Below are 13,057 nucleotides of genomic sequence, written 5' to 3' on the forward strand. Positions count from 1 at the left end.
TTTTATACTTAAAATGCTTATTTTTAATTAGCCTTTGTTTTTAAAAGCCTCCTTTTAAATGTTACCACTTTGATTTTTCTTATAACTGTTTTATTAATTCAAATAAATAAAACATAGTGTTTTGCTACCTGGTTCAAGATAAATTTTGACAATGAGGAAATAATTTTTATATCACTGTGACTTGAACTGTTTCTAGCTTCTTATTCAGAAGAGTAAACTCTACCACACTTATAGCTTACTGACACAGCCAGCATGCTTTCTGCCAAAAAGGCATCAGAGTACATTATAATAAGTTATATGACTCTTAAAAGTTCATTATTCTCCAGCACCCCACGGGAAATAAAGGAAAAAGTTCATTATTCTCCAGCACCCCACGGGAAATAAAGGAAAAGAAAAGTAACATTGATTGTGACTTTTGACAATTATTAGTTAGAAAAAGGAGGTAACAATTGCCAAAAAAATCACAAAAGTGAGCATGTTACCTGGCTATGACAAAGAGCACACAACTGACACCCAAGTAAGCCAGCAGAATATACATCCAGATATCAGGGGAGAGAGGATTCAGGAAGGAGAAGACGCCTGGGTTTGTACCATTGGGCTTGCGGTACAAAATACTTATTCCAAGTGTCATAAAGGGCTTGGAAAAGTCGATGACCTTCTCTCGAACGTAGGTAATAGCCAGTGGAGCAACTGCAAGGTCAGCTTTCTGTAGAGAGAAACACAAAAAAGGAAAAAAAGTGTTCTAAGTCACAACGAGTAGTAACCATATGAAATAAAACAAAGACTTTACACTCAAGAATTGTCTCAGCAACAGTCATGTTAACACTTAAAGCATTCATAACTCTGAAGTGAAGCATCTGATTTACCCTGCTACTCATTTCAATGAGTTTCTAGATTAACAAATCAGCAGTTATTGCAAGTAGATATAGAAAGAAAAAACTGTATAGGATGAAAAACACTGAAGAAACCATTGTACATTTAGTACCTGGATTATTATGCTACTAAACCTGCTCATAATACTTTTAATTTAAACTTTAAAAACAATATCAATTATGATTTTATAAATACTTTGGTCAAATTGTAAATAATAATAACTACCTCAAATTATTTAGCTAATAATCGAGAAACATTTATTTTTCTGGTTTTAAAACTACAGAGCACAGTTCAAATGTTTTATTCTTTAAGTAGTTAACATTGTGAAAATCCTCTTTTAATGTGATTTTGTTTACGGCCCCTGAATTTTGTTACTATCTCTCTAATTTGTTTTATATTATTTAAAGAAAATCCTTGCAGCCTTGCCTAAATCGCATAGGGAAATGATTTTTCAATTGTCACAAAGTTGCTAATTTTCCAGGTAGCTTAAATATGTTAAATTACTAATGCTTTTCACTCGCCATGTTTTAACCATCTGTCAGGGATGAACTTAAGCTCTAACATATTGAAATAAATAATTACAATGTTTTGAAGTAACAAAGGCATCTATTCCAACCTATGATGAGAATCTGTATTTCTTTTATTTTTATAACCATATGGAGCTTTCAGAGAATATATGGAAATGCTCATCTTAAAGAACTACAGAAAGATGTATAACAGAATGAAATTGGTCCTTGGGCTTCCCTGGTGGCACAGTGGTTAAGAATCCGCCTGCCAGTGCAGTGGACACGGGTTCGAGCCCTGGTCCAGGAAAATGCCACATGCCGTGGAGCAACTAAGCCCATGCGCCACAACTACTGAGTCCACGTGCCACAACTACTGAAGCCCGCGTGTCTAGAGCCCGTGCTCCGCAACAAGAGAAGCCACCGCAATAAGAAGCCCGCGCACCACAACGAAGAGTAGCCCCCGCTCTCCGCAACTAGAGAAAGCCCGTGCACAGCAACAAAGACCCAACGCAGCCAAAAATAAATAAATAAAATAAATAAATTTATTTTTTAAAAAAAAAGAATGAAATTGGTCTTCTACTGTTTCCTTGTCTCAGGGATTATTGGAGGACTTAAGGAAGAACCTTCTCTGAGAGGCTAACTTTGTTGACAACCTTATTCTGAGTATGTGTTTGTGTGCACTTGTGCATTGCAGGTGGGTGGTGGTGGGAGATGCTTGGATAGAATATCTTTGAGAGTAGCAATGGAGAGAGAAAGATATTTCCTAACAACCAGCAAGGAAAAACAAATCTTCAGGGTTCTGGCAAGAGTACAATCATATTTCACATTCATAAGTCAAGGAATGTCAATTTAACAATAATAATTGTTCATACTACTTGAGCATTTGCTATGCAACAGGCATTGTGCTAAGAAGGTTACTTGAATTGTTAAATTTAATTCTTATGCAATACTACTGTTATTCCCATTTTTCGATAAGGAAACTGAAACCACAGAAGTTAAAAACGTGTTCATTGTCATAGAACTAATTGAGCATTGGAACCAAGGACATAAACCTAAGCTTTTGGAATCGATACCTAGAACTAACCATGTCATGCATCTCAGAAACCAGAAGTGGAATCATGGAGACATCATTCATTCATTCATGTAGAATGAATGTAGAGGTGGAAAGGGAAATACATAGAAGAAGGGCAGGAATTGATAGATTACAGTCTCAGAATTTAGATGGTCAGATGCAGAGTTCATGCAAATAGAACCTTTTCAACAAAGGGGAGATGGTTTGAAAAAGTAAACAAGTTTGTTAGGGAAGGGAAGTGATAATATAAGAAACAAGGATTCCAGGTTAAAAAAAAAAAAAAAAAAAGGAAAAAATAGAGTGGTGGTTTGCTCCTGATTTGGTGGTTGAATTCAGCATAGTTTATCATGTGCCATTTAACTTTGCAATCCACCCTCCTCCTAGGCACATGGAAAGCAAATTTCACCACATATAAAACATGTCAGTGAGTATGCTTTAAACTGGTAAAGTACTTTTAAATTCATAGTATATATCAGCAAAAGTGAGGAAACAATTCAAGTAACATATATTAAAACAAAACTACTGTATTATTCCAAAAATGTTGTTCTACAGGTATATATTAATAGGATTGACTAGACATACATCAAAATTTACTTGGCATTGCCTAAAAAAGTTATATTCTAAAAAAACAAACAAAATATATAGTATGCTTTCAATTATAAAATAAATTAGTCGCTTGAAACAAAATATATAAACCCACACTTTTAACCATTTAATTAAAAAAAAGTAGACTGGTGCATGTGTATAAAGGAATAATATTCAGCAACATAAAGAACTGAGCTATCAAGCCATAAAAAGACATAGAAGAACCCAAAATGCAAATTGCTAAGTGAACAACGTGTATAAAAAGACTACTACTATATAATTTCATATATATGGCATTCTGGAAAAGGGAAAACTATAAAGACAGTAAAAAGATCAGTGGTTTCCCAGTGTTCAGGGGAGGGGGAAAGTGATGAATAGGTAGAGCACAGAATATTTTTAAGGCAGTGAAGCTATCCTGCATGACACTGTAATGATGAATACATGACACTATGCATTTATCAAAATCCATAAAACTGGAAAACACAAAGAATTAACCCTAATGAAAACTATGGACTTTAGCTAATAATAATGTATCAATAAATGTTCATCAATTGTAACAAATGTACTACACTAATGGAATCTGTTAATAATAAGAGAAATTGTAGGGAAAGGGGGTAGAATAGAAGAAGATATATGGAAACTCTATTTTCTGCACAATTTTATTATAAACCTAAAACTGCTCTTAAAAACCTATTAATTATTTTTAAATAAGAGCAGGTTGTTTTAACCACATCCTCGTTAGTAGAATTCAATGTGTTATATGTTGATTGATTAATTAATTAGAACTAGGTTAACTACTGACAGTAAAACACACAAAATTTATCAAATATCAATTGTCAAAAATAAGCAGTATCTAATTGCACACCAAGTACATTTTTAAAATCCATTTACAAAATGAGATATCAGGACTATCTTGCAGCAATAAAGATGAGCACTTATTTATACATTATACCATTATCTGTGACTAAGATCTATCTTCATTACAAATCCATTAATAATATAATTATTTTGGAATCTAATCAATATGTTATTATATTAAAGAGGTTTATAGTGAGAGATGTGGTATTTTCCCATCAAATATCATGTTATTAAAGACAGAGCATTTGGAGAAAAGACCTTGATGGCAAAATGGAATAATCCCACAACTTTTAAATCTATTCTTTGAAAATAGATTTAGTCACTGATCTTTTATTTTAAAGAATAAAGTATTCCTGCATTAGAAAGAGCCAGTAGTCAAAATTGATTTAGATAAGAAACGATTTCATCAAAAGAAAAATAAGTAAATTGTTATGTGTCACATGAATAGTATTGATACAAAGAAAAGGGAGAGCTCACTTCTACCACCGGACTGGGTCAGAGAAGACCATTCCAAACAATTATACTTGCATTACATCTTGAAGAAAGAGTCTGAGATGACAGAAGTCTGAATTAGTAGGAGGAAAAAAAGAATATCTTAGCAGTAGCTAGCATCAAATGGGTCTACTGTGGGCCAAGATTGTGTTGTATTCTTTGCCTATAATACGTCCATTAATTCTCACAACAGCTCAAATGTGTACTGTGATTTCCTTTTTTACAGATGAAAAAACCAGAATCATGAGAGTTTAAGGAAAGTATGATCCCAAAGATGACTTAACCATATTCATTTCCCACCATTTTTCTGTACAATCATTCAAACGCATCATATTCCCCTGCCCCCAAATGATCTCCCCTTTTCTCCACTATAAGACACATCTGTAAGACACATCTTATAAATCTATAAGACACATCTCCGATTCGTTTTCTCCAATGTAGCCTTCCCTGAACATTCTGTACACATTAATTTCTCCTAAGTAAATTTTTTATGCACTTATAAACTTAACCATATAATTTAACATGTAACAGTACTTTATGTTGTGCTTTTTCTGAGTTTTTCACATGTAAGTCACCTAATATGATGAGAGATTTGAATGCACACATTGTTGCAACTGTATTATGAGAGTATAAGCACTTTGAAGCCTGCAGGCATTCTCTTCGATCAAAGCACATATCACTGAACTGAGAAAATGGTAAAGTATTCCTCCCTGGAAATTTCAGAGATGCCTAGGCAGCAGCTATCTTATTAATTTAATAAGCATTAATTTACTATTCTATCATTCTATGTGAAACTCTTCCAAATTGTCTTATTTAGCCCTATGATCATAATCAATTTAACATCTCTAGGGTATTGGACAAAATTTGACACCAAGGAATTGCTTAGTAAATGTTTGCTGAATACAGTTTCAATTTAACTTACTAAAATGTTCAAAGAAAATTAAAAGGAAATCACTCAGAGAATTTTAAAATTAAACTTTTTTCTGATCTTGCTCTAGAAATGAGATTTATTTGTACATTAATATAATTTCTAGTGAACTAACCATCTAGGGAGAACAGAATAATTCTTTTTATGGAGTTATATAGCTAATAGCGGCCCTTTGATTAAAGTCCCATTAAAGAAGAATGGTAAAATTTATTGGTCTAAGTTCTAATTCCCTAATACAAAAACTAGATAACAAAGCATATCTTCATGAATGGCACAATGACCGCAAATTTGATCATGTTGAGAAAACCTTCGTAATGAAGTCCTAAGAATCAAAGAACATAACGCTGTTATGTTACAATATGCGATCTGGTCAGTGAAACATCTTATGCATACTTCTGAAAGGTCTTGCAATTTAACAATGGAAAACCAGTCCTAAACATTGTTTTCTTTTCTATAATGTTGTGAAATGCTTAATAAATGGGTAAAATAATTAAAGTAGTAAGTGCATATGAAAAAATTGGAATATTTTTATTGATTTAGTTAAGAAAGTTAAGCTAGTTAATTATGCATATTAATTTTAATAACACTTATAAGTGACAGCACACTTTCCCAAATTCTTCACAATGTATGATGTGAACAAATGCTTTACCTCTGTGGGCACTTTCAGGGAAACACAGTTCACCTTCTGTACACATGGCATACCCGCTCCACCACTACCCTCCCAGTCATACTGTCTGGACTCTTGCAGTGACCTCTTAATTGATGCCCTGCTTTCATTCTTGCCCAGTTAGTGTCTGTTTTTCATCTAAAGACCAGAAAGGTCTTTTTAAGCACATACCAGATTATCACTTCTTGCTCAGAATCTTCTACTGACTTCCAGCACACATAGAACACACATAAAACATAAGCTTATATTTGAAAAATATGCCTTATAGTTACTTTTCACCAAACCAAGTAGTAAACACATAGTACACAATGGAAAGTAACATAGTTGAGTTATTACTTAAATAAGGAGAGTTCTTTCACACTTGTAGGACCTGAATAGGGACAATTAAGAAAGCATTAAACACAAACAGTAGTAGATTCAGCTGCTGCTTCAGTAGCTGTCATTTTATTAATGCTTAAGTAAGCCTGCTGATAATTTCAAATGATATTGACTAAATCTACCAACCTTGCCACAAATGACAGATAAAAAATAAACTTCTCAACTGATAATCCTTCAGAAGAGCCAGAGCTCCAAAACATTGATGTGTGTGTGTGTGTGTGTGTGTGTGTGTGTGTGTGTGTGTGTGTGTGTGTGTGTGGCGGGGGTGTTTGGTTTTATTTTGTTGTTTTGTTTCATTCCCATCCGTATCTGATTTAATTGTAAGCTCTCAATGGATGGTTTATAAATAATAATATTCCTGTACTAAAATTGTTACAATATCTCTTCTCTCACTGCAATATTTCTATGAGATTTATTTATTTTTTAATGCATTAATTGAGTTAGTTTAGCTCCTTCAGAAAAAAAATAGGTTCATAGAGATTGAGGGGTTTTTTTCACATTGATAATTTCAGGAAAACTAAATTTCTATTAAAAACAATTGGAGGGCTTCCATGATGGCGCAGTGGTTGAGAGTCCGCCTGCTGATGCAGGGGACACGGGTTCGTGCCCCGGTCCAGGAAGATCCCACATGCCGCGGAGCGGCTGGGCCCGTGAGCCATGGCCGCTGAGCCTGTGCTCCGCAACGGGAGAGGCCACAACAGTGAGAGGCCAGTGTACCGCCAAAAAAAAAAAAAAAAAAAAAAAAATTGGAAATCATGACTATTAATACTTCAAAGTGGAATTTTGTATACCTGTTATTCATGAGCAAAGCATTGAATGATGGTGTTTCTGACATTTTCTGTCTGGATTTTTGGTATTACAGATTTCCTAATTTTAAAATAATTAATGTCTTTTAAAATTATAGATTAAGTGAAAATATTTTATTCTGCTAAAGATAATCACCTAAATAGGAATGATATTCTATTACTTTCGACAGTTCCTATGGTTATATTTAAACATATATTAAAAACAACACAAGGAAAACAATCCTACAGTATTACTCAAAATGTTATGTATTCATCAAGCAAGTACTTGAGAAGTGAGAGATGTTGAATCACTTCTTTGACACAAACTTATATGCAAGTTTCAAAATAGAAAACTAGAAACAATTCAACATGCTATTTAAAATACCAGGTTATTTCTTGAGCCTATAAGACATTCACACAATTCATTGTTACTGATTTAAGCTACTATTTCACCTATATATTTTCAGCTAAACCTGTTTTCATTTCTGAGTTTAAATGCTCTGGTAACACAACCAGTGGACCAAGAAACAACTACTAGCACTAGAATGGATGACTATGATCTACAAGGAACGCTCTTAATAGAACTGTGAACTTATAATTCTGCTCTAGTAAACCGTTCTCCAGTGGACAATGGATTAAGTACATTGGATTTCCAGGATCTATTTTAAAATAATAGGTAAATTATAACAGTTGTAAATAATCAATGCAATTAAATTATCCAATTATGATTAGTTTATGTTAAAATTGGACATTACTTAGTTTAGAATAAATTTAGAATTAATTTATTAAGAATATTTCTCACAGTAACAAACATTCCTTCACAAAGAATTATCAAAATTCAGCTATTCACAAGGCCTGGGCAAAGTTTAGGATACAAAGGTGTTTATGACAGTCTCATTTCTCAGGTGACAGCAGCATACGGAAGATTAACATGGAAACAAATAATTGAAAAGTTCTAATAAGTCCTTCAGTTAAAGTATGTATAAGGTACAGTTGTGCTACAGTTTTACTGGCTTGCCCAATTGTTACTCTAATGGGTTAATATAAAAAGATATTCATTATTGGAATTTACATTAATCCTGCAAAACCTGGAGTTGAAATGGGACCAATACATAAATGCTCCATGGGTAGTAGTATTAAAGAAAGTGGGATGAACTCAAGAGGGAAACGTGTGCAGCATATAACCCATCTTAAAGCTCCTGATTATTTATTCTTCATCACTGGATTAACAATAACAACAATAACTATGCTGATGAGGTTAAAAATTAAAGTGACCTTTACAGTGATTCATTCTTCAATATGAGAGGGAATAAGAAGAGTTGAATAGTGGATAGCACTTGTAAACCACATAAAATAAAACAAAAGATGCCCCCAGCTCAACCTCTTCTATTTCTTTTTCCAGCTAAAATACAAATAAACATTAGATACTTTTCCTATAAAGCCTCATTATCTTACTTAAATGTATTTGTTAGACTCAAATATTAGAGAGAATATATGATCTCTGTATAAGAGATCTGCATAAACAAGATCTTCTGTGTATTTTCCAACAGAACAGGGATAACATTTTGCTACATAGAACATACTTCTCCCAGAACTTGCTTTGCAAATAGATTTACATCATGTGCTGAATTACTAAGCAAACTTATCTGAGTGCATCAAACCTAAACTATAAATTTACTTAATTCCCTACATTCAAAAGTCTGTATTATATGCTTATACTTACAACAAATACAAAGTACATATTAGTATTTGTTAAACAGATAAACTGCTAAAATAACACACACAGTAAGAAAGAACTTTGGGCAATAAAAATATTTACATATATCTAAACAGCTAGCCTGTGTTGCATCTGGATATCGTTACAATTAATTCTCTAGTGAAAAATATTTTGTAACATATTTTCTCTGGTTTCCATGACTAATGAAATTCCTTGAATCTGTACTATTTAATTGTTTTATAAAGGTTTTAACTGTTTATTCAATATGTGTTAAAATGTTTGAGGTATGAGGAAACTTAGAACCCTGATATCTATCTGAAACCATTCATTCACTCATTTATTCAACAATTTATTATCGAACAATTCACTAATTTATCCAAGTATTTATTCTTGATTGACTGCTTTGTAATAAGAGCTGTTCTAGATGCTCATAGTACTGTGAAGACAGACAAAGTGAAGAAGACAGACACTGAGCATGAAACAATTAGAGGCTATAATGTCAGGACGTGAAGAGTACTATGAAGGAAGATAAAGCGAGGTAAGAGTGTAACTAGGGAGAAAAGGAGGGCACTATTTTTGCTAAGATGAACAGAGGAAACCTCTCCAAGGTCCTGACATTTGAGTCCACACTCAGTCAAGTCACGGATAAAGTCCTGTGAGGTTCTGATCACAGTTCCCCTGGCAGAGGGATTTGTAAGTTACAAAGGCTCTGGGGTAGAAACAAGCTGGGTATGCTGGAGGAGCAGCAAACATGTCTCCAACCCTCCCAGCTCCTCCGAGTTTAATCATCTTGTTGATCCTCTCCAGAAAATAGAAACATTACATGACAAAACACTCCAACCCTAAACAAAAGGTGTCAGACTTAGAAGAGAAAACTTGTGTCATTGCACCTCTCATTTCACTCTTCTATGTTTTTTTCCACTAAAAGGAAATAATACCATTCAGGTTTATTATCTTACCTTTACCCGATAAATGTTATCTCTATAAATACTTTCATTCAAATTCAACTGCAACAAAGCTATTTAACTGTGCCTTAGAATTTTTTAAAATACTATACTACCTATTAAATATTTAAGAAAAACATCATGTTTGTGGTAACTCAGCCCTACGTAAATAATAATAGAAAAACAGAGTAATTACACTGTCCACAGTATTTCTGAACTTGTGACATGACCTTATTCCTATATCAGCTCTGTGATCACATGCCTCTATAGAAATTCCCCATTGATTAGTAAAAACAGCTTTATGATTTTCTGAAAATATCACTGATGAACAGCAATTTCCTTCCAGAATAGTTGATTTTTCTAATAAGCCAAGTGTAATAACTGAGCTGAGACCACTTCCCCATGTTTGTTAATAAAAATTGAGGCCATTCCCATATTTGTTTATTAGAATTTAATATTATATCCCCATATATTTAAGGATGCTTGAATAACTCACAATTAAGTTTGAACATAAAGATTAAACAAGAAAATTTCTACAAAACAGCAAACAAAAACCTTTCTAATACTAACTGCTATAATTACAGTAGTGTTTGATAGTACAAAACTGGATGCAATATTAAGAAAAAAGCCTGTAAAGAAAGGTTAGAATTTTCTATTATTTTATCCAAACTGCCCCCACTTTGATCCTTCTTTCTGCCTTCCTTCCTTCCTTCTCTCCTGACTCTTTCTCTTTTCTTTCCTCTTGCCTAAAACCAGAAAGAATGATCTTTGCGTGTGTGTTGTTAAAAACCCTATGCAATAGAATCAAATGTCTAATTTCAGATATGGAAGGATTTAAGACAGAGAGCATAAGCAAAAACTTTTCTATTGAATGGAAGTGGACCACCTACTAAATCTATCCATTGTACTAGAATTTCACATCTCGAATTTTTAAGAAATAATTCTAAATTCAGAAATAGGCTGATATACAAAGGTGTTCTCTCAAGATCACCTGTAATCTGGGAATGCAAGTAGCTTCTATGCCTCAGAAGAGAATGGTTAATAAATTAGGGTACAGCAAGAAAGAATTACTATGCATTATTAAGCAGCATTTTGTGAAGTTTCCAGTGAAATGGCATGGACACTGCCAATGTCAGTGAGTATAGAAACACAATATTAAACATGAATTCAACTAAATAAAAACACGGTAAAGGTGAAACCTGCAGATTACATACTTCTTGAGATATACCAACCAATAATAAATTAAAGAGCATTTTCAGATCTCAATTTATACAAGTAAACAAGTACTAAATAAGTAAATAAAATACTATAAGATAACCAGAAAAATGTAAATAAGTACTGATGGTTGGGTACTTAATGTCATTAAGGAATCATATTTTTTCTATGTGATAATGAGAGTGTAGCCATTTAAAAAATTTTAGTACCTCACTTTTAGTGATAAATACTGAAATATATGTATTATAAATGACATGATATGAAGTCTAGGATTTGCTTCAAAATAATGCAGGTGGCAAGCAAGTCTGTGGGAGTAGAGATGAAATTGGCCATGAGTTTATAATCCATGAGGCTTGGTGATGGGTACATGAAATTTAACTTTACTCTTCTATTTGAACATGTTTTAAAAGTTCTATAACATAATGTTTAAAAAGTATAGAATCAAGAGTGGAAATAGGGCTTCCCTGGTGGTGCAGCGGTTGAGAATCTGCCTGCTAATGCAGGGGACACGGGTTCGAGCCCTGGTCTGGGAGGATCCCACATGCCGCGGAGCAACTAGGCTCGTGAGCCACAACTACTGAGCCTGCGCGTCTGGAGATTGTGCTCCGCAGCAAGAGAGGCCGCGATAGTGAGAGGCCCGCGCACCGCGATGAAGACAAGACTGGCCCCTGCTTGCCACAACTAGAGAAAGCCCTCGCACAGAAACAAAGACCCAACACAGCAAAAATAAATTAATTAATTAATAAGCTCCTACCCCCAATATCTTCTTTAAAAAAAAAAAGAGTGGAAATAAATTGAGCAAAATGTTAATAATGTTTGTTCCTAGTTAGGAGAATTATGGTTATTATATTATTTCTCAATTTTATAATTTTTATTCACTGAAAATATATTTTTATTCCAGTAGGAAAGAACAACACATGTCATTTATATATACATGTATTCTACCTGGAAAACCTTCACTAATCAAATGAAACAAAACTATGTGCAATAAGCTAAATCCAGATAATTTTTGTGGTCAGTTTATTTAAGAATGTGAAGAATGAGATACATATAAAAAATTTTATTTGACCTAAACTTACGGATTAACTTCAGTAAAAATACAGCTCTTTCTTTTAATATAAATTTATGTATGTATGTATGTATGTATATGTATGTATATATGTATGTATGTATGTATGTATGTATGTATGTATTTTTGGTTGTGTTGGGTCTTCATGGCTGCGCGTGGGCTTTCTCTAGTTGGGGCAAGCAAAGGTTACTCTTCCCTGTGGTGCGTGGGCTTCTCATTGCGGTGGCTTCTCTTGTTGCAGAGCACAGGCTCTAGGTGCATGGGTTTCAGTAGTTGTGGCACATGGGCTCAGTAGTTGTGGCTCACGGGCTCTAGAGCGCAGGCTCTGTAGTTGTGGCACATGGGCTTAGTTGCTCTGTGGCATGTAGGATCTTCCCGGACCAGAGCTTGAACTGTATCCCCAGCATTGGCAGGCGGATTCTTAACCACTGCACCACCAGGGAAGTCTCACAGATCTTTTTCGATAAGTTATTTTAAAAATATGAAATGAGTAAATAGTTAAAGGAGTGTTTTACTTTAATTTCTGAAAAGCAGTCAATATGTTTTGTATTTTGAGGATAATGGAAAATAAGCTCCCCTTTCATAAGCATTTTAACCTAAACAATTCAGATGGAGACTCTGATATCAAATATTAAATAACATGTTGAAGAAAGTGCTAGTGTATTTCAAAGCTACGGATTCTTATTTTTTATATGTCCATGTAGTTTTTTCAGAATTAAGAGGGAACAATAATCAATTTGATTATCTTTCTGTATCTGTATAAACAAAAACTTGGAATGAAGACTAAATTATAAAAATATTAAATATCCATGACTTCAGAAGGTAATTACTATTCCTTCACTGGTTTAAAAGTTCACATAAATATATCTCATAGTAGAGTAAAATAAGCTTCTATTTTCTCATGTGTGAAACAATATAACAGGATCTGTCAATCAGTATTTACCGGTAGACCAGGCAGAGTGGGGATG

The 13,057-nt window shown here is 33.7% G+C and overlaps 1 protein-coding gene across 3 annotated transcripts in view; it reads right to left on the reverse strand.

Moving 5' to 3' along the window:
* GRIK2 (glutamate ionotropic receptor kainate type subunit 2) overlaps positions 1 to 13,057 on the reverse strand; it is a 631,568-nt gene that overhangs the window by 143,305 nt on the left and 475,206 nt on the right. For 2 of the 3 annotated variants that reach the window (XM_032651171.1, XM_032651172.1), the window contains exon 11: positions 483 to 706. The exons of the other annotated variant lie outside the window; for it this stretch is intronic. In XM_032651171.1, the coding sequence (XP_032507062.1) occupies positions 483 to 706 (224 nt within the window). The remainder of the gene's footprint in view (positions 1 to 482; positions 707 to 13,057) is intronic. 3 annotated transcript variants of the gene reach the window in all.

Source organism: Phocoena sinus, chromosome 12 (genome assembly GCF_008692025.1).
Source record: "Phocoena sinus isolate mPhoSin1 chromosome 12, mPhoSin1.pri, whole genome shotgun sequence".
Lineage (NCBI taxonomy): Eukaryota > Metazoa > Chordata > Mammalia > Artiodactyla > Phocoenidae > Phocoena > Phocoena sinus.